Source organism: Blennius ocellaris (assembly GCF_963422515.1).
Source record: "Blennius ocellaris genome assembly, chromosome: 17".
Lineage (NCBI taxonomy): Eukaryota > Metazoa > Chordata > Actinopteri > Blenniiformes > Blenniidae > Blennius > Blennius ocellaris.
In genome coordinates, this window is record NC_137666.1 from 26144513 (window position 1) to 26167570 (window position 23058).

The 23058-nt window shown below is 43.3% G+C and overlaps 1 protein-coding gene across 1 annotated transcript; it reads left to right on the plus strand.

Moving 5' to 3' along the window:
* Positions 1–977: 977 nt before the first annotated feature.
* Positions 978–11647, plus strand: ppm1aa (protein phosphatase, Mg2+/Mn2+ dependent, 1Aa). Its single transcript, XM_080512510.1, has 6 exons — positions 978–1369; positions 2608–3461; positions 3558–3675; positions 4360–4471; positions 4649–4706; positions 9812–11647. Exons 2-6 carry the CDS (start codon positions 2625–2627, stop codon positions 9839–9841), a joined length of 1155 nt encoding a protein of 384 aa, XP_080368636.1. The 5' UTR covers positions 978–1369; positions 2608–2624; the 3' UTR covers positions 9842–11647.
* The last annotated feature ends 11411 nt before the right edge of the window (positions 11648–23058 follow it).

A 23058-nucleotide genomic window follows, 5' to 3' on the forward strand; every position in this document is an offset into this window, starting at 1 on the left:
AGAAATACTTTATTAATCCCAGATGGGAATTCTTTTATAATGGAATATATATATATATATATATATATATATATATATATATATATATATATATCTGCCTTTATAGACTGCTATGGTTGCTGGACACGACCTGGGTGGGAGCGCTCTTTGAGTGGGCTGGGGAGCCTGAACACACATCCATCCATCCAACCATCCATCCATCCATCCATCCATCCATCCATCTTGTTAACCGATTAATCTGTATGGAGTTACAGGGGCAGTACAGGGAGCAGAAAAGCGCAGACATCTCTGTCTCTGTTCTCTGCAACTTCCACCAGCTCTTCTGGGGGGACCCAGTGCCGCTTCCAGACCAGGCCAGAGATATAACCCCCTCCAGGACAGAGAAGGTCCCAGAGAACCACCCCGGGGAGGGCCACACCTCCAGCTCAGGAGGCACCAGTGGAAGAATGCAGAGAATGTTTTAATGTTTTTTTTCTACATAGCATTTATGTGAACAGTGTCACACACTGTCTGTCTCTACTTAGAATTAAATGTGTCTCATACAGAGCAACTCTCAAGACCACAATAAAAGAATGAGGCTAAAGAATATGACAAATTCATTGATAAAAAAAACCAACTTTGAATTATCTCTGCTCTCCATCCTGCAAACTGCACAATCACACTATATTCATGAATTAATACGGCAGAGGTACGTATTGCTGTGTACACAAAAAAAAAGCACTTTTGCGTAAGGCTGCTTATAATCCGGCCTAATGCGCGGAGTGTGTTTCAGTTGTGGATATGTTGTGTGTATGCTTTCTGCTCCTCTATGGGCGTGCTTTCTACGTTCATTTGTGTGCATCCATAGCGCTCTGCTCTGTGTGCAGCCTCAACTCTTCTGTATGCATGTTCCTCTGTGTGTATGTTTTCGGTGCGCAGCTCCTCTGTGTGCAGCCTCAGCGATGATGTCATGTTTTCAAATACGCAACCTGTAACATCCGGGTCCTGTCCGTGTGGCTCCGTCCTGCTCGGAGGCTAACGCTAGCTCGCAAGCTGTCAAGCTGTCAAGCGGAGCGGCTGGGAAGACGTTTCAGCTTGGCCGCACTCAGCTCCGGCCTCCTCGAAATCACCACAACACTTGTGACAGTATCCTTTAGCTTGCCAGCTGAGAGAATGTAATGCGCCACGGGTGTAGCCAAAGAGGGACCTCGGCACTTTCTGAGTCTTGAGTGACGATCGCTCGTCGCTAGCTCGCTGGCTAGCTAGTCTAGCTGAACCGCCTCAAACCTCCGCGTTCCGTCGGTGTAGCCGCTCCAGAAAGAACCTCGGCCACCCGGTTCTTGTCTCCGTCGCAGCTTCGCTCGCTGTCAACTGATCTCTTGGTGATTTGGTAAGTCTTAACATTTCAAATATGGAGCTACAGAACGGGTGGAAAGTTAGCCACCTTGGCATATGTAGCCTGGTGGAAGGAGGCCTGTCAAAGTTAGCTGTGAGAGACAAGGGTCAAGGCCCAGCGAGGCTCGGCTGTTTGTTTATTTCACTTCTGCCGAGAATCTCCCGCACAGACAGCAGCGACACCAAAGATCCTCACTCACCGGATTCATGGGGTTCGTGATTTTACTCCGCTGGCTCTGACAGCATTGACGATCCGCGTTGGTCATCGAGTTAACTGGTCAGTGGTTGAGCTAACGTTAGCTTTGCAGGCATGTAACGAAGGCTGGAACTCGCGTTACCCCGAGAAGCTGCGCTGCGAAGGTCAGACTCTTTAAATTGTGTTTCTCCAACGCGATTTACAGCCCCGCGTCTTTCAGTTACATAGAATAGTAACAGTTAGTGATCCGAGGGCGTTTTATTTGATCCACACCAGCAGCGTTCCTAATATGTAGCCAAAATGTGTTCCCATGTCTACTATTTATAGATTAGAGAAGGGCTCTGAGCTGTGCTCAGCTCAGAGATTATAATCTTTGGCCACAACTGGATAACAATATCGACCATCTTTCATTTGAAAACATTATATGTGAAACTATTTATCCGAAATGGCTATGAAAGTCCTAATGATTTGGGAGACAATGAGTTTGTTTGGACAATTTTGAAATGTATTCATAAATTGTTGTTGTTCTTGAGGTCAAATGTCAATTTTGAAACATGTATATATCACAAAGTAAAATAGGGAAAATGTTAAAAATAGGGTTCTGTCTCAGGCCTTTTTGCCCACCAAATAAATTGTCATGACCAAAATATCTTTTAAGTTGAGGCATCTACTTTTTCCCCATGCAGCCCTGATGTTTAGATCTTGTTCATGTCAGTCATTACCAGCATTATTCTTCTGAGTCTGCTGTGGCTCTTGTGATATGATCCACCTAAAACACATGTTTTTATGTTAGTATGATGTCTGAATAAAGTGTAGTGATATGCTTAAACTATTTAGTGGAAGATTGTTTGCAAATCTGAGCTCCTTGGGCTGTGACTTCAACAGAAATACACATGATGCCCTTTAGTAACAGAGCAGTGCTACATAAAAAGCAAAGGTCTTTTTGCATGACTGCTATAGTTTTTGTTGCTAGTTTTGATAGAAGTAATGCATTTCTGTATGTTTTTCAACAAGGCTGTCTCTCATTTGTGTTACAGGCTGTTTGAGGGACACAATGGGTGCATTTCTGGACAAACCAAAGATGGAAAAGTACAATTCCAATGGTGAAGGTAATAACCTGAGGTATGGGCTGAGCAGCATGCAGGGTTGGCGGGTTGAAATGGAGGATGCACACACGGCAGTAATCGGCCTGTCCCATGGCCTCGACCTCTGGTCGTTCTTCGCCGTTTACGATGGGCACGCCGGTTCTCAGGTGGCCAAGTACTGCTGTGAGCACCTGCTGGAGCACATCACCAGCAACCCAGACTTCCAGAGTGCTCTGCAGGAGGATCCCTCCGTAGACAGCGTGAAGAATGGGATCCGCACGGGATTCTTGCAGATTGACGAACACATGCGGACCATCTCAGAGAAGAAGCACGGCGTGGACCGCAGTGGCTCCACCGCAGTCGGGGTCATGATTTCTCCAAGCCATATCTATTTTATCAACTGTGGCGACTCACGGGGCCTCCTGAGCAGAGGCGGCGCAGTTCACTTCTTCACACAGGATCACAAACCCAGCAATCCGCTAGAGAAGGAAAGAATTCAGAATGCCGGTGGCTCAGTCATGATCCAGCGAGTTAATGGATCCCTAGCTGTGTCTCGGGCTCTGGGAGACTTCGACTACAAGTGTGTACATGGAAAAGGCCCGACAGAGCAGCTGGTTTCTCCAGAACCGGAAGTTTATGCAATAGAGAGATGTGAAGGGGAAGATGAGTTCATTATATTAGCTTGTGATGGCATCTGGGATGTCATGGCAAACGAGGAATTGTGTGACTTTGTGAGGTCAAGGCTTGAGGTCACAGAGGATCTGGAAAAAGTCAGCAATGAAATTGTCGACACCTGCTTGTACAAGGTACGTTGACCTACCAAGCCTACACACTATTGATGGTATGAAGTGTCTTGGTTGATTGATGTCAATTCTCTGCTTTTCTTTGTGTTCTGGCAACAGGGAAGCCGGGACAATATGAGTGTGGTGTTAATTTGCTTTCCTGGGGCACCAAAGGTTTCTCCAGAGGCAGTAAAACAGGAGGCTGAGCTGGACAAATATCTGGAAGCAAGAGTAGAAGGTATGAGAGGAGATCATGATCAAAGAACTCCATGGCTTAGAAATTGCTCCGTTTCAGTAGGAAAAATGGTTTAAGCGTTTAATTATGACTGACTTGGTCAGTGAGACCTGATTAGATGATGCAACATGAGCCAAGTGCGGATGAGATTGTACAACTATTAATCTCATTACTGCTACAAAAAAAAGCTTTTGTCAGTGAACTTGTCAACATCTAAACATTTTGTTATGGATGATGTTTATTCATTCTGATGGGAAGTGCACTTAACGTCGCCGCCCTAAAAAGTATTTGTAACATACTTTATTCTTCTTGTGGTGTATGCTTTTGTTTTTTTCATTTGACATTTTGAGCAGTGGTCATGGATGGATTTGGTGTCAGATCAGCCCTTTTCCATGGAAAATGATTTTTCTGCTCATTTCTTTGCATATGTGTATGCAATTTTAAGTACTGGGATTGTATTTTGATCACTTCATTACAGGGAAAAAAATGTTGCATTTCATTGCTCTCCCATCATTAATGTATGCATACATGTTTAGATCTGATAACTTGCATTATTCATTATAACCAAATGAGTTCCTGTCATTTCTCTTTATTACAGCAACAGAGACGATTCCAAAAAAAGCACTGGGAGAGTGAAGTGTTTCTCTCGAGTTATTAATGCAGCTGACTCATTTTGGTTTTTACCAGAGATCATCAAGAAGCAGGGTGACGAAGGCGTCCCTGATTTGGTCCATGTCATGCGGACGTTAGCATCCGAGAGCATCCCGAATCTCCCTCCTGGAGGCGAGCTGGCAAGCAAGTAAGACAACCGAACCTCAGTGTGACAACGACTGCCTCTGATTGTTGACTTTAAAGAGCTTTTTGACTGTTGACAAAAAACAACAACAGTTTTTTCATTAAAAAAAAATAAAGCAGTCATGAAATAAATAAAAAAAAGAGCTTTTTGACTGTTCACATGTTTTTGTTTCCCTTTTAGACGAAGTGTTATTGAAGCGGTGTACAACAAACTCAACCCCTACCGGAGTGATGACACAGTAAGTATCCACATGATCTTTACTTCGTTGTGTTGTTTTGAGCATGTGTGGTTCTGGAATTTGGCCAGCAAGATTTTACTAATCTTCTGCATGTCCATTAGAATAATTCAGGAAGACATGGTTTCGTGGCCGAGTGATTGAAAAATACCATTAGTAAAAATAATCCAAAAAGTATAGGTTGGGTTGTTGTTGGATTTACCTCTCAACTCGTCATATTGACGAGAAGTTCATTCAGTTCAAACCAGTTAAAAGTTCAGGAAAAAGGCCTCTTTAATTTATGTGTTTTGATCTCATTAAGCTCCATATTTAGGGATTATAATCAATGTCATTTTCTTGTTAAGACCATTTAAGAACTGTTTCAAAAGTTTCCAGCTGTTTATTCGTCCACTCCTGGTTGTCAGTAACCAGAGTGTTGCCCCTCACATTGGAATCCACCTTCTGTTTCATTCAAATTTGTGTCAAAAGGTCACCATTGGTGTAATTTTAGTTTGAAAAAGGTAATCATGATCTGTCCTTGTGATTTCTTTACATGTGAAAGCAGGAAAGTTGCTCGATTTGTTTGACTTAACTTGTTCTTTTAAAATTTAATTTATAAATAGACTTTTTTTTTTCATAATCAACCACAACTCCCTGGCAGGTTTTGTTCCAAAAAGCCTCAGTTCTGTTGTGCCTGAGTCAATGACACTGATTGGTGGCTCTTCAAATAAAAACTGGAGGAGATTAATACACCAAACCGTGTGTGGAATAAATACTGCATTGTCCTACATATTGATTTAAAAGACGCTCCTCATTAGTCCTTTGAACACTTACAAACAATAAAGTCCACTCAGTCAGCTCTCTTTGAAAATTTAATCAGATAAGCTCACTAGGTCAGCTACGCTTTACTTGATTCTCTCATTTTGTCCTTGACAGTAAAAACTTGTCATTTTGTTTCAGTGTTTCACATTAGTATGAGAAGTGATGTTTTTAAAATCATCTTCATAGACGGAGTTGTACGCTCAGAAACTCAGCAGGACCTTTGACTTTGATCAGTTTGAATGGAGCCTGGGCTGAACTTAGATTCTGCCACCAGTCCACACAAATCCTGCCTGTAGGAAATCCACTTAGCCTCTTTGAATATTGTTCAAATGTATTCAAAGGGATTCATTGAAAAGTTCTGCAGTCTTTATTGATACAGTGGGCCCGGTCCTGTTATCCACACTCGTGCACAGTGTTGCTTTTTTAAATGTTAGTGTCTTAAAGTTGGAGCGTATCATCACAAGTGCAGATACTTCTGGTGTAATTTTAACTGCTTCACGATCAATTTTTGTCCCATTGAATCCAGAGTCTGATGGGTGTGTTGCTCTTATCTTTGGTGTTAGTTTACTCAGATTAGTTTTCATGTACAATGTTATGTAAATTCATATAGCTTCAGCTTCAGAGCCCTCTCTCTCTCACCCATATTCACCTGACAAATGACAGTTAAAGTCTGTAAGGCACGCATCCTCCAGCCGACAACAAGTAAAGACGTCTGACTATCAAAGAGTGTGTGACTGCGTTCACACTGCAGGAAAAAGTGTCTGAAATCAGACTCATTTGCCTGCATGTGGCCCTTCTCCAATCTTTTAACGCAGTTAATTTTCTTAATCCGCAACCACCTTTCCCTCAGACTTCTTAATCATTCAGGTGAGACGATGTCATAATTCCTCATTACAAAAAATACACACATTCAAACAGTGTTGTAAACAGCTGCTGCTCAATAAAAGGCCGTCATTAAAGTCATTTTTTGGATCTGATTGCGCAACGGTGTCTAAATGATACACATGTTGGCGTGTGTAGCATCAGTATTTACCCTTTCTTTTACTGGGCTCCTATTTGGGGGGAAAAGGCTTTTCAGATCAAACCCAGTTTTCATGAAGAGACACATTTGATATTCTAAAATGAAGATGGTGAATAAAAAATTGAATTATTCAGCTGTTTTTCACTGTTTAAAAACACAGTGCATTTTTGCTGTGTTTCTCTACTTTCTATCCAGTTGTCAGCTTATTCCTCACAGATACTTTGCTTGGCTGGTTTTGCTCCTGCTTGTTAAAACTTCCAGTAAATGTAGGCGACTTCTCATCCCTGGGTTGATCACCAAGTCTCCGGTTATCGTCCACACCTGACAAAGTCCTCCAGTATGAGATAACCCCACATTTTTATCCCCCGCCGTGGCTGATAGGCCCCGAAGGGGGATCTTGAAACAGTCTCCGTACGTCCGTCCGTTCGAACGTTTCTACCTATATCTCGGCAACCCCTGGGCCCACAGTGACCAAACTTCACATGTGGATACATCTCAGAGGGGGAAGGGATACTATGGTGACCTTGACCTAATTTGCATATTAAGTAGGTCACAGGGTCACGAAGTGCTTAAAAACACATTTTGGGCTCTGGAGGCCTAGGTTTTTGAGCTAGGGCTCTGAAATTTTATACACACATGATACACACTCCAGGGATAACCTCCAGTACACCAAGCGACCTGACCTTGACCTTGAAGATTGGTAGGGTCTGAAGTTTGCTCGTCATGGTTGCACAATACATGTATTTTCATATAAACATTTCTCCTCATTTCTCAGCAGTTCCTGGGCCCACAGTCACCAAACTTCACACATGGACACTCCACCTGGGGAGAAGGGGCACCATGGTGACCATGACCTAATTTGCATATCAGGTTACAGGGTCACTAAGTGCATAAAAACACCTTTTGGGCTCTGGAGACGTATTTTGACATAGCTTATGAAGAAGACCTTTCAGATTCTACATAATGATCTACTAGGACCCATGGAACACCCTCTAGTGTACCAAGTGTGCTGCCTTAGAGCTGCTTTGTGAGAAAATATAAAGCCCTCCGGCGGGGGATTAGCCCAGCAACGGCCTTCTTGTCTGATTTTGTTTCAGGGGAAAAGCCAGTTTGATAACAGGAGGATTGTGGTTCTTCCGTAAACATTATTCGCTGTGAAGTCAACGCTGAACTTTTGAAACTTGAGTCTGATGGTAGTCACATCTGATATTTTTAACAACCGAACAAAGAAATTCCAGTAAAAAATTGGATTTGAACGTTAAAGACCTGCAGTGTAAACGTAGCTGGTGTTGCTCCTGTTAGTGGATTTAAACAAGGTTAGTTAGGCCACCTTGGCTTTATATTATCCAACTTTCAGTTGCATGTATGAGACAGACAGAGAAATTAAATACCGTTCTCTTGATGTCAGTGTAAGGACCAAATTAGTATGTAAAGGATAAATCACACATTAATAAATGTACAATTTTAGCTAAATATACAAGAGAAACACATGGAAACGGAATATAAAGTGACAAAGCTTGAGTGGAATGTTTTAATGAGTTGCTTCAGATCAACTATTCATACACTGTTTAAGATACAGAAGTCTGATCCCAAGAGGAACCAGCTATAGGAAAGATCTGCTTTTCAGCTGTAGTTCATCAAGAAATACCCCGTTATGCTCTAATACTGGTGTGATCCCCTCTCACACCAGTATTAGAGCTGTAGAGTTTATCTGTAGTCTTCAGAATCGTTTCCAGTCTGGCATTTCTGTTGAAAATGACAAAACAAAACAAAAACCACAATGTTTGAGAAATAGCCTTTATTGGTGTTTGTGTTGCTGCTCATGTAGAACCTCTGAGGAGCTGTTTCATCAGGCCACAGATGTTTATTTTAGCCTGGTGCTGCTACTTTTCACTTTTCTTCCTCTTAAATGCCGCCCGTCTCATTTTCTCCGGTTCCTGTGGTGCTCTAGTCGCATCCGTGGTTCCAGCGCTGATGCTTTGTTTTGTCTTGTCGTTCTTGTGGACTCGGTCCAACCTGTTCGTCTTGCCTGGTTTCTCCATTTGGATAGGCGGCCCTGTTTCTGTGGAGGTTGTTTTTGTTTTTTCTTTTCTTTTCTTTTCCTCCTTTCAAAGACGTTCTAGATGTTAAGGTAATTGATCGCATTATTTAGTTCAATCAGAGAGGTTTGTTTACTGCGGCTCTGTGGTAGCCTTGTGTAAATACACACTGGGCGTCTAAAGTCCATAAGAAAGGACGGCAGGTATTATCACGACGTCGGCATCCAGTTTTACGTGGCAATGGGCCAAAGCAGCTGAATGCTTCTGTGCCTGCTTTGTGTATAATCCATGACTAACCTTGGTGACTCGGTGGTATGCATTATGTTTTACCTTTGTGAGCTTAATGACTTCCTCGGAACCAGGAATGATCATATTCACCATCAATTGTCGATTAAATTTCCTTGTATTCGGATTGGGCTGTTTTGTTTTCTTGTGGACAATAATGGTCGAGTAGCAACACACTGAGACTTAAGCATTTGTGCAGTCAACCTATTAAGATTTTCAAATGGAAACATAACCTTTTCTTATCATATTTCCATCCTGAATTCTCTTTGGACATCTTGTCACATAATCTGAAACTTGCCCATGTGTTTTTATTCAGACAAAACATTTTCTTTTATAATACTGAGGATCAACACAAAGCTCAACTGTGAGTAATATAAAATTCACTCTGGTGACTGACCATAACAATATCACACTAAGGAAGAACTGAAACAATGAGAATGTTTTTTCTGCTCAACAAGGTGTCAAAACAAAGTGAATTACTACATTTTAAAGCTAGGTTTGATTCAATTCCCCTTGATCCAAATGCTGCAAAACTCTCTGTGGAATATTTATGTTTATCATCTTCAGAGTGGAAACTACAACCTGTAAAACAACTCTGCTCTTGTCTTACTGTATTTTCACTCACAAACTGGATGAAAACTTGAGTTTAAAAAGAAATATGTTAAATAAACTTGAAGATATTGATGTGGGGCACAAAATAAACAACAAAAAAAACTGACAACCAACCAGCATGATGCTACAAAAACTTGAAGGCCACAGTGACGCTTGAGTGGATTTATTTGGTTTTCACTGTATTTAGTTACAACAATGTTTCATATGAATAGGCTTACTGTATAAATGTATTGTGACTCTGATTTTACTCTCTGTGTGATACATGTTTAAACCTGTGCAGCTTCAAATGGAGATCATGTGGGTGTAGAGCCAGACTGAAGGGTTTCTCCTTCCTTCCTTCTCTTGTCAAGGACTCAGCGTCCACAGACGACATGTGGTAACACAACCTCCTACCACTAACACAGCATAGAGTTTACAAACCACCATCCTCTCAAGACCCACAGCAGCTCAGCTCAGCAGTCTGTCTCTCCGTCACTCTGAGCTTTTGGTTTCTAAGAAGGGAATTTCATGGGAGGAGGAAGAGGAGGAGGAGGAGTTGCAGTTGCATGCACACAAACCTGGAGTAGTGCAGCACCAGTCCACTCTGGAGTTCAGGATCCCCACCGTCTTGTCTCCCCTTTATGTTCACCCCCCTTAATATTCTCCTCTAAAGTCATTCATAAAAAGTGAGTCCACAAGGTTTTCTTTTTTTTCTTTTTTGTTAAATAATCAGCTTAAGTAGTAAAGATTTTCTTTTGCTGTAATTAATTTGATTCACATTTCCTTGTGTGTGTTTGTATATTTCTGTTTTTGTGAAGTGCAATTGTCCTGTACAAACAGCCTGTATTTAATGCAGCTTGATTTTAAGTTAAAAAAAATGAAAGAAATGGAAAAAGAGAATCTTTTATGCACTATCTGCCTTTTCCTGCTCTTCTGGAATTCTAACAAATGTCTATTCAGTGAATATTACTGCTTGTCCTCCAGGCACAATGTCTCTGCGCTTTTGTTTTTTTCTTTCAGTTAGTCTATGCTCCTTAAGAAACGGGTAAAATGTATAGTTGACAGCACAGTAAGCTCTCTATCAAACCATTTAAATCCTAATTTTTTTTCCCTGTGCTCTTTTTTTTATTAATTGCATTTTTTTTGTAAGTGGTTTTCTGTACATGCTCAAATAACATTGGCAAGGTGTTTCTCAATCATTTTGAAAGTGTGAAGTGGGAAAAAATGATATATATTTTTTTGTGTGTGCGTGCGTGTGTATGTGTGTGTTTTCTCGGGTGGTTGGGACGATAAACCAGCGTGGGTTTAAGGGAATTGCCCGTCTTTTGCCGTCTTTCCATTTTTTGCAATGAGTGATTCAAGATACATGTGTTCACTACTTGTAATTGAATGGCAAAGTTTACATGCTGCGTTGCATCTGAACAACTTGGAGCTCCATACACGAGTCTTTCTTCAACACGTGGTGTGCAGCAGCTGGTCGGGTTGACTTGACGACGCGTCGACAGTGTCCTACTGAAATATCAGTTTGTAATCAAACATGGATATTGGTGATCACTGCAGGTGCCATATAATTTATGAACACACTCTTCAGCTTTATGACAGCCTATGCCAAGTTTTTTTTTCTTCCTTTCATGAGATTCAGTTTTCATATTTGTGGTACAAATATTTTCAGCTTCTGCATTGAGCATCTGATAATTTTGATGTGAACAGTTAAAGCACTGAATATTTTAGACAAAATCACATTATCAGACATAAAATGTAATAAAGCGGCGGCTTGAAGAATTTGCCAAGCTGTTTTTTTTTTTTTTTTGCTTAGATTTTATGTTATTCTTTGGATGATTGAACTAAGAACAAATGCGCTAACTGCAGTTAGTTTTCATGGTTGAATTGCACCTTTTGATTCCCATCAGAGTTTCTGGACTTCCCCACGGCACTACAAGCCACAGCACAATCCAGTTTGCTGCTCTAGTGTTTGAACTGTGGGTAAAGTTTTTTTCTTTTTTTCTTTTTTTTTTGGTCCCACCCCAAAAAAAACCCAAACAAAAACAGTCACTTACTAAATCTGTATTTAACACACATTAGATTTTTCTTGAAGAGAAATGGTTTTATTTCAGATTTATTTTCTGCCAGTTTTGTCTTGCATTGTTGGAAATTAATGTCTGTATATATTTTCGACTCATTTTCAAGGAATAAATCATATGGCTTGAGCTATTTTTTTTTTTTTTCCTTTTTGCCATGAACTACATGTGATTCTGCTTTGAGATGAATAGAACATTGGTGTTTAGGCACACAGAGGTATTTTCCTCTAATCGCGTTGGTATTTAAACTGTAATCAAGTACTAAAAATCAAATTTTTTAACTGATCAAAGTGACAATCCTGAGTATTTCACTGCTGGGTTGTGGTGAGTAGTTAATTATTAAATCTCTAACAACACACACTGACTTTTATCCTAAATTAGCTGCTTTCTAACATGCTTTCGAGGCGAGAAATGCCAAAGACGTTGGGTTTTTGCAAAGTCTGTATCACAAGAAGCCAGTTAACCAGCTGTAACCCAGCGAAAGATGGAAAAAATGTGGAGCTATTAGAAAGTAACTTCCTTTTTAGATGTTTGTAGTTGGCTTTTAAAGGTACTCTGTGGAGTTTTTGAGTGGCGGCGGTAGTGTGGACAAATAGTTTTTGATGAGCGAGTCCTTGCTCTGCCAGCACACGCTCGCAAAGATGAGCCTGCAGGACAAATGTGTGTGTGAGTGAGGGGGGGAGCGCAAGGGGGAACTGATGTGAATATCAACAGGTGGCGTCCTGCTAATAAGAGTGCCAAAGAACCATTGAACTACTGAGGGAGCGGCAGAGGTGCAACATCTTGGCTTCAAATCGAGGCGATGAAAACGTTTCATGTGTTACGGGGAAGTTTGACAGGCCTTAAAGAAATGTTGAATGTAACCTAACCGTGGATCCAGAGCCGAGGCTCCATCGACTACCTTTAACTAATCACACAAACATGGAAACCAGCCGCATGGTGGCGAAGTCTAAACGCGTTGCAGTAGAAAGTATGGTTTTACTGAATCCACAAAATCCAAACAGCTGAGGACTTAAACTACCTTTTAAATCACCTTGTTTTTGCTTTGACATTGATATTGTGCTCTTTACCTGATTATTTATATAAGTACTGTACTTGCATCCTGTCAAGTCAATTAATTTCATACAGAGTTAATTAGTCCATATTTGATCTGTAAGCTATTTATTTTTCTCGGCACTGCTTGTATCTATTGAGTAAGTGCACTAATGTCTCTCTTGTCTAACGTCTGCCAGCTCGAGCTGCACCCTGGGTAGGTATTAAGCTCTTTGAAAGCTACATTTCATGTGACTCTTCAAGCTTAATGAGGAACTAACATGTCTGCTTGTACATTGAGGCGAGTGACGGCCTCACGCCCCAGACTTTTATTTTCTTTGTACACATTTACATTTGGTTTTGTGTGACCCTTAAAGGATGCTTTCAGATGTAGAAATAAACTTTTTTTATGTTTATAATCACTAGCTAGAATGTTAGCAGATACTGACAGTGGCTTGATTATAATTTGTTCATATGTTCATATTTTATTGAAATGTCAAGTTTCCCCCAAAACAAGCTAATATGAATCATGTTTTCATTGTTTTACCACCTGAAATACCTCATAGCCTTCATAGGAAGTGTTTTTATTGAGCAGTGTACCTGCAGGAGTTTTCTTTTGGGTCTCAAACCAGTTATTTCAACACTGACCTGTGTGACATGTAGTGTTGTGCTGATGTTAATGAAACAAGTAACTATCCGAGAAGTTATTGTAACCTTAAGTAACTAGGAACACTATTGGCCTTGTCCCGAACGCTGCCCCCCCCCCCCCAACCACCACCTCCCAGCCTCACCTCCAACACTCACCTGTGTAATTTCACCCACGTGTCCACCTGTGTGATGCACACTGAGCTTGAATCTATAATTGTATTGACAGGTCAAGGTTTTAGAAATGTGAGGTGTGTGAAAAAATAATAAGTGTGACTAATGGACAATAGTCATATGCACTGATCATCTGTATGATTTTTTTTTTTTTTCCTTTTTCAGAAAATTGTTATAGTAGAGGGGGGAAAAACATATTATAAAGCTATTTACATAGTTACCTTTGGTTGCCTGGGATGCATCCTGTTTGTTGTTATATGGAGGTCTACCTGGCAGGACGTCTGAAACCCTCGCACCCTCTTGTATCTCGCATCCATGTACCTCAGCTGTGGCGTTTTCTGTGTGACCCTTAGCAGTGGCGACTTGTTTGTCCCCTTACAGGGTGACCGGAGCCTCACTTTGTTGACCTTTTTCAGCTCATAAATAAGCTCACCGATTTGCCTTACCCAATCTCTTGTTGCCCCCGAAAACACTTGTCCAACTAAACACTATGAGGAGGAGCAATGCTGCCAATTTTACACACTTCACCAGTAAAAATAACCTCAATTCTAAAGGTACTTAAGCTATCAACTACGCGGCTTTGTGCAGGTTGTTGTCACAAGGTACAACTTTTTAGCCACAACTCGTTTGTTTGTGTCTTTTTCCTCCATGTTACCGTATCAAATCTGGGTCTTGAAAGCTTATTTGATTTCCGCTGCAGAAGATGTCATACTTTTAACAAATGCAAGTGTTTTTAACATGGTAACCTCGTAAGCATTCAAAATGTGCATACATACATTGTCTGCTCTATTTATGATTACATTCAACAATAGCTTTAGAGTGCTGTAGTTAAGTATTGTCAATGTTGATTCAAATGTTTCTCAGAGGCCTCTGTGAGTGATTTTACAAAGTTCAATAACTGTATATTTTGTATTATGTTTGAGCTCCAAAGGAATGGCAGAGAAAAAAAGAGAAATGTTTAAAAAAGCTTTGTTCCCTGAACTAAATTGTACTATTTGTGTTGTCGATTGAACAAATTGCATTCCATGCTTGTGAATAGATGCATTTTTCTCCCTGCTCCTTAAATTTTCTCCCCTTCTTTACCTCCTTTATTTCATTTTTTAGCCTTTGAAGTTTGAATAAAATTTCTAGTTTGCAGAATGTATTACTAAATAAATGGGTTGTCATCTTGTACCTCTCATTTCATCACTTTTAATCTACTGGGCCTGTTTGTCCAAGTGTAACTCTGTGATGGGTAAAATCCAGCTGCACAGAAAAAGCTATATTATCATGGAGGGTGTCCCCTCACTGAAACAACAGTTAATATCAGAAACTGTGGAGATCTGCAGGAAATGTGGTTTGCAACTAACGGAATGTTTAGTCTGAAGAGGCATTGACAAATGATGCAGTCGGAAAAACTAATAGTTAACTGATTTATAAGGTTGAAGAATGAGACTAAAGAAAGTAGCAGACTTGTACATTTATGTGAAGTGGAATCCAGACACAGTAATATTATGTACCATTACGTGCATTAGCCTTTTTTATCCTTCCCAGTCTTGACTTTTTTTCTTCTTTAAAGTAAATATAATTTTAAAAAAATGTTAAAACTTTAATATATGGGAAAAACTACAGTGCAAGTTGTAATGACATGTTGAAGTCACCTATTAAGAAGGAAGCAGCCACATAATAAACCCTTATTAAAAGAAATCTAAAGGATTATAGAAAGCTGGAAAGGTTTGTCTCAAAACAACTAAAGAAAAAAGTATATATATATATATATATATATGTGTCTCGTTTGTTTGTAAACATATGTCATATATATATGTCTCGTTTGTTGTGTTTGTAAACACATAAAAATGTGTTTACAAACATTCTAATTTCCTTTCACTTTTTTATAAGTTAATATATGTATGGTAAGAAGCTGAATATTTTGTATTTGAAATAGTACTAATTCACCTTTGAATTAAAATTTGTTTGAAATTTAGGCAACCTGAGGAAAAGGACTCTTCTTTTCCATTAACTACATAAGTCAAACTTTATTACTTTTTTATTGTCATTTTTATAGCTTTGGGTTAACAAAAATACAAACTTCTTCTGGAATACTGTTTTATTTTGAGATACTATACTTTTAATGTTCCTGATATAAACTGAACTTATGAATAAAACAAGAAAGGGCTTGAAATAGTGTCAGGAATCTTAAAATATAGTGAATTTATGAACATTCCCATCATGCTGTCAGTGTACTCTGCTCCTGTACAGTGTACTGTACTGTGATTTTCATCCTTCAGTCAAAGTCGATTCTGAGTGCTGGTGATTATTCAGCCTTATTTTGTGATTTAGTTTCAGTGGATAAATGAATGCTTCAATTTGTGGATGATAATTAATGAGGCCTTTCATTGCTGCATGTTTGGAGCCAAACCGGCTCTTTAAAAACACAAGTGTGCTGTTGACTGGTGTGTGTGTGTGTGTGTGTGTGTGTGTGTGTGTGTGTGTGTGTGTGTGTGTGTGTGTGCGTGCGTGTGTGTGTGTGCGCGTGCGTGCGTGCGCGTGCGTGCGTGCACGCGTGCGCTCAGAGGATGGGTCAGGGCAGTCTACGCTACCAGGATTAAGAACCGTGGGAGGGATTACTTTAAATGTCAACATAATGTCATGAGCTGTGCTGGAAGGTCAAACGTTCAAATGGTGCTCAGTGGCGAGCAGTTAATAGATCAGGTATGATTTGGATTGTTGTGGTGTCTGCGATGAATTGATGAGCAAACAAACAAGCCACTGTGACACACAGTGGAGGAATAATCACAGATAATGCAATCTTGGCCTTTCGGTGTGATGTAAAGACACAGGAATTATGTTTTGTTGTTATAATTACTTTTTTTTTTTGTCCAAAATGGAGAATCTGTTATTAGTCAGACCAAATTTTATGGATTTGTCTCTGCACTCAATTTCTAGTTGATCAATGCAGAAAACCCATTTCTAATCAGGCAGGTGAACAACCAGAGGGGGGCACTGTTAATAGCTGACAGTGATTAAAATACCAGCAGAAGCTTTCTCACTGACACTTTGCTTGAAGTTCATCAGTGAAAACAACCAAAATCTGTTGATTCTGTGCTTTTTATTTCACACATTCAAAGTCGCAGATATCACAAAGTGTTTGCACAGATTAAATTCTGCAGCAGAACTGTAGTACAGATATGATCCATGGTTCATGGTGTAACCCAATGTGGTGCTCATGTTTTGTGGTTTAGGAACATTTTTTCGAGCTCCAATTTGATTCCAGGTACAAACAGTGGAAGAGAGAATCACAAGTCATGTTGAAGAAGAAACAAACAACTCTGTTTCCTGGCATGTGCATCTCTCAGAGCCATTTGCACATTAGAGCTGCACTAAATGTGACTCATTAGATCTCAGGCCACCTGTGCACCCATAATGAGTCATGCTTGCCCTCCTATTTCTCCACATGAAAAAAAAGAGGCCGCGTCGGCAGAGGCCATCATCAAATGGGGCTGGCTCGTCATCTGCCTGCCATTGTTGGGCGCATGTCATGCTCTGCTTCTCATGGTGGAAAAAAACCCATTTGAGCTTCACTAATGCAGCCATGCAGACGCAGCCGTGAGAGGTGGGGGTGCTCCCCACGCTGAGGTCACACCAAGCTCCACGGTTATTCATTTCTTTCAGCAGGATCTGCTTTTTCAGGGTAGCTTGCTTTGAAATTGTCAAAAAAAAGAGGGAATTTTTGATCTAGAGTCAAACACACACACATAAAAAGCATTTGCAATATTGGGTTAAATAAGTTTTGCATGGATGCAGCTTCTTTTAAAAAAAACAACATTTTAAGCGTTTGTCCTCTGGTCATCCCCCCCCCACCCCCCCCCCCCCCCCACCCACCATGCTTTCCTTCTCCATTTCCTCTTTCTATGAGTGCTCTTGTTGCCCGAGGTCAGTTTGTCACAGAGAACACAAGCTTTTCTCACTTGGATGCAGCGATTCAATGATCGGTGTGTACAAACAATCATATCAAGCAGGGATGACATGTACCCACCTCCCCTCTCCCCCCCATTCTCCATCCTCCTCCCCTCTCTTGCACACTGGCAATATGTGCTCCCTGTCTGTCCCTGTTCCTCCCCGTTCTTCCTTGTCCATCTCTCTCTCTCTCTCTCTCTCTCTCTCTCTCTCTCTCTCTCTCTCTCTCTCTCTCTCTCTCTCTCTCTCTCTCTCTCAACCAGAGAGTGTCCGGTTACACAAGCCTCTGCCCTGGGAATCCCGGTCCAGCTCATTATCCTGCACCCCTGAGACACAGCTCATCTCAAATGAGGACATGAAGCGGTGCAGGCTCGTTAAGGAGCCACAGACACTCTCATTAGCATCGCCACCTTTCCTTGTTAGAGCCTGCATCAGTGTTTGCTGTCATTCCTCTGCACTGACTGCAAGCTTTAGGATTAATGTCACTCCTTGCCGGCGGGCCGCCACCATTGTGGTTCAGATATGAGACTGATTGATCAGTGGTGGCGGGAAGCTGTGGAGTTTGTTGACAGCTGCCCACTATCCCCACCACTCATATCCATATTTCATTGTGTGGGAAGGAGGCCGCCATCTCAGAATAACTCCAGTCTGGCAAGTGGCTGACGAGCTGTTTGTCACAGCTACAGGGGACTGACAAAACAAGTGTGACGCCTTTCAATACAATATCATAGTCCACTGAGAACTGGTTTTCTTAACTTTTTTTTTTTTTTTACTTGATTTATTGGCACTTTTTTATTGTATCTTGAATTATATCTCCCTTGAATCCACTTTCGTAATGTTTCGGGCTCCTTCTGGGATTATTTCTGAGGATTTTGTCAAAAATTGCATTTGCATCTTTGTTGTTTCAGGTCTCCACAGTTCATTTTTAGATGATGTAGTTCTGGAGGGACTTGCAGAGTGATTGCAGACAGACCTGTAATAAAGAGACACTGAACTACTACGATCACTGTTTAGCCTCTGGAGTAATGTTTTGCTTCATGGATGAGTTCCTACTCTCCCGTGAGGATGCACTTCGACAAGAAAGTGTGTTTTGATGAACAAGAATGAAAGAAAAAAGTTTTGTTTCTTTGTTCAGAGGTCACCCAGCACAGGATCAGTTATGGACCCTAACCTCAATGACCCCTCCTCCACACCCTGTATACTACAAACAAAGATGAAGAAACCTCAAAGCACACTGTATGTGAAATACATTTTCTCTGTTTTATGCTGGAATGAGCCTCCTTTTTCTCAGGGGATAAGCTCTTTAGTTCCCTTTCAGTTGATTCACTCGGTACAACACATATTGTATGGGATATATATCACGCCCCGGCGTGGTCTGCTGACGACACCTCTATTCACACCTTTATGGCAGATGATCTGTGATGACGTATGTGAGGCTCCGCCTGCACATATAAACCAGCGCCATCACAGTCACCACTCAGTTCTTACGCTCTTCACCTCGCTAAGAACACCTCCTTGAGACAAACTAGCTACCTTCCGCTAGTTAGCTTGTTCTCGTTTTCACGGCTGCGACCTGGATTAGCTTAACTGTTCCTGTTGGTGTTAGCCACCGCTACTCCTGTAGTGCAGTGACTGGCCGCGGAGCGCTCATTTGGACCACGTCAGCCTTCGTGTCACGTTATGAGCACCATCAAAGGGAGGAAGGAGCCTTTCGTGCAGCTTTTCCTTGCACAACAAGGATCAGCACGAGGCTTGTCCCATCTGCCTAGGGATCGTCCATGCCCGGAGGCTCCGACAAGGCCCCTCCTCCTCTGGCTCCGACGAGGAGGGGCTCCAGGCAGAAGACCCCGCTAAAAGCTGGGCGGACCAAATGGAGTGCTTGGAGGAACTAGCCGAGTTCAAGCCTGGGTCTCCCAGGGGGTCAACCAGCCTTGCGGGCTGGCGGCCACCCAGGAGGACGATGACGTGCTGGACATCAGTCTAGACGTGCACGGGCTGTCGGAGGAGGAGAGTTTGTCGCCAGGCCAAGCATCCACTGCGGCTGCACTGGTCGACCGCGATGACAATTCATTTCTCGCACTATTTCGCTGGGCGGCGCAGAGGCTGGAAGTGAAATGGCCCACCGCTCCCCCTGCACAGAAGCCGTCGCGGTTTATGGGGTTTTTCTACCCCCCAAGCCCGCAATGGTGAGAAACAGCCTCCCCATGTACCCGGATTTCGTTGCCGAACTAACGTCATCCTGGACCAAACCGTCTGCCCGTGCCACCATGCCCGGCTACGGACAGCACGTAGACCTGAACAGCGCTGAAAAAGCCGGCCTGGTTAGCATGCCGCCCATGGAGCCCTCATTGGTGGCGTACCTGGCTCCGGCTCAAAACCATGGTCTGGGCAGGACTCCCACACTTCCGTCTAAACACTGCAGGTTCTCGGCCGCACAGCTGGAAAAGCTGTACCGAGCTCAGCCAGGCGCAGGCACACTGAGCTCCGTGACGATGCTGAAGACGTACCAGGCGGTGCATCTGGCAGAGCTGGCATCTCTGTTGCCCCCCAACAGCCCACTATGGCCTCTCCTTGACGGGATGAGGGTCGCTTCGGATTACATCCTCCGTGGGGCCCGCGGAACGGCGATCTTCCTCGACAAAGGAATGGTGTCCGCTGTGGTAATACAGAGGCACCTGTGGCTGACTTTAACGGACGTCCCGGACAGGGATAGAGCGTCCTATTTGGATGAGCTGACGGCCTCATCATGGAGGGGCTGTTTGGCCAGTTACTAGACGCCAACCAGGCCAGGTTCGAGAAGAGGAAGAAGCAGGCCGAGGCTCTGTGTAGCATCATCTCCAGGCACGATACTAAACCTAAATTTGTCTCCGGGTCCCGCAAACCCGCACAAGCCCCTCCTAAAAGGCCAGTACAACAGACGAGCCAAGACCCTCAGCTGGTGAGACACCAGCCTCCAGCCCAACCTCCATGCCACTCCACCTGGAGTAAGGGCCCTCCTCCCGGCCTCCAGAGAGACCCGGCACAGAAGAGGAAGAAGCACCAGCATTCCTAACCGAGGGGCTGGGATGAGAGGGACTGCAGCAGGGAGACGCTGCAGCCCCCATGTTCTAACGCCTAAGAGGCGCGTTCATGTTTACGTTCAGGGATTCAGCCCCAAGCGGCGCTGCACATACCCAACATTGCACTTTTCCCCCACACGTTCAGTGTTGTGCAATAAAGGATGTGTCTTTTGTTAAAAAAATGTTGCAAATAAAAGATAGTCGGTTTTCTCTGGAAAGAGAAAAAAGCCATATAAGTTAGGTGATGCTGTTCCCTGCCAGCACGGTAGAGGGCAACAGCTCCCCGACAGAGCCCTTGGTCACCCTTCAGGTTGCACGGTCCCTGACGACACGCCAGAGGGCGAAAGCTCCTCTCGAACACTCCAGGTCAGCCATCAGGGAATGCAGTTCCCTGTTGGCACACTCGGGGGACACAGCCCTCCACCTATAGTGTTACAAGTCAGCAGACTGACGTCACATTTCTCTCAGTGGCACGCATGCACGCCACACCCATGGGTGGAACGTACCATTTCTCGGGGTACCGTCTACAATTCTGTGTCAGACCCCCAAGGTTCACATCGGTGGTACCGACCACAGTGCCGCAGGCTGTGGCACCTGTGATGAGAGAGGAGATACAAAGTCTACTACTAGAAGGAGCAATCCGAGTGGTCCCCGCTTCGGAGCAAAACAAAGGTTGGTACAGCCGATACTTTGGTATTCTGAAAAAAGGAGGCAGCCTCCAACCAATTCTGGATTTGTGGGTGTTAAACAGGCACTTACGAACTTACAAGTTCAAAATGTTGACACTCAGACAACTCCTGACTGCGATCAGCACGGCGGATTGGTTCGCAACCATAGATTTAACATACACCCACTTTCATGTAGCGTTACACCCCAACCACAGGAAATTCCTGAGGTTCATGTTCGATGGCAGAGCCTACGAGTATCTCGTGCTGCCATTCGGCCTGTCTCCAGCCCCCTGCACCTTCAGCAAGTGCGTGGAGATGGTGCTATCTCCTCTCCAAGAGAAAGGAGTTCGTGTTTTAACGTATCTGGACGACTCGGCTTTAATAGCCAGCTCCAGAGAGCACGCAGAGATGCAGCTATCGCTCGTCCTGTCTCGCGTACAGTCACTGGGATTTTCAGTGTGTTTCCAAAAGAGCGCACTAATCCCGAGTCAGCAGATTTCTTTTCTTGAACTAGATATATGCTCGGTCACAAGCCGCGCACGGCTGTCGGAGCACAGAGTGGCTGCGTTTCTCCACTGCCTCGCTCAATTTCAGTTGGGACGCAAACTGAGTTTGCGGACAATTTTGCAGCTGATGGGCACCGTGGTGCCTCTCGGGCTGTTAAAAATGCGATACCTTCCAACGATGGACTCGTTCCCACTGGCTGTGCCCTGCACGTCATCTTCAAAGAAAGCTGACATTAACCCCGTCCTGTTTACAAGCTCTCTGGCCGTGGAGGGAACCCGGTCTGCTGCAGCAGGGTTCCCCGATAGGCAGAGTGTCTTTTCGCAAAGTGGTGTCCACAGATGCCTCCCTGAAGGGCTGGGGAGCTCTGTGCGAAGGGTCGATAGTGAGAGGAGTCTGGTCACCAGCTCAATGCAGACTTCATATCAACCACCTGGAGCCCATTAGCGGTTTTATTAGCCGCACAGCCATTTTGTCGGCTTTTGAAGGACCAGCATGTGCTGGTCAGAGCAGACAACACAAAAGTGGTTTTGTACATAAACAGACAGGGAGGAACACGTTCATGTCTAAGTCTGTTTCCTTCGAATCCGCACAGACAGGGAGTGACAATCTTCCTCCCCGAGAAGAGAGAAAAGGATACACAGTGAGTTAGAAACCTACAAACCTTGAGAATGGATTAACACAGGAGTTTATTGCAAAAGATAGAAAAAGTACCGGCCTTTACAAGAATATTCCCGGGTTCTGAAGCCGTTCACTATGAATAGCTCTTGCCCAGAACCACTTTCGTGGAGAGCGACAGAGAGAGAGAGAGAGAGAGAGAGAGAGAGAGAGAGAGAGAGAGTGAGAGTGTGAGCGTGAGAGAGAGTCAGAGAGAGAGCGTGCTCGCGCCGGAAATGCTGCCTATATTCTTTCTACTCCTAGTCTCCGCCTTCCTGTGGCTGTTTGATGGGGGGCTGCTTGAGGGGAGGCTGTTTGAAGGGATTGTTTGAGGGGGGCTATTTTCTTGCCAGTAAGCTTCAGACAAACAAAGAGTTGCATTCAACCCCCATTGCATGTCCGCGGTCTTCCACCCCCGAGGCTTATCTTAACTATTTATGACAAGCCAGGCCAGGCTAAGTTTGATCAATTTTAACATTCACTTTAAAACTGTCTCACTCTCTGTTGCAGTCGTGCAATGTTAATTTCCAGTCAATCAGAGCCACCCATGTGCCTGGGCGCCTGAACCAGGGGGCAGACCTTCTTTCCAGGGGAGAACCTATGGTGAGACAATGGAGACTGCACCCACAGGTGGTGGATCTCATATGGGAGCAGTTTGGCAGAGCGGAAGTGGATCTCTTTTCATCCAAAGCGAACACACACTTCCCTCTGTTCTTTTCCATAACAGACCACAACGCACCTCTGGGCATGGATGCGCTAGCTCACCCATGGCCCAACGTGCTTCTGTATGCATTTCCCCAAGTGGAGATGACACTTCTTACATTGGAAAGGGTGTGGAAGCAGGGCCTGTCTGTGATTTTGGTGG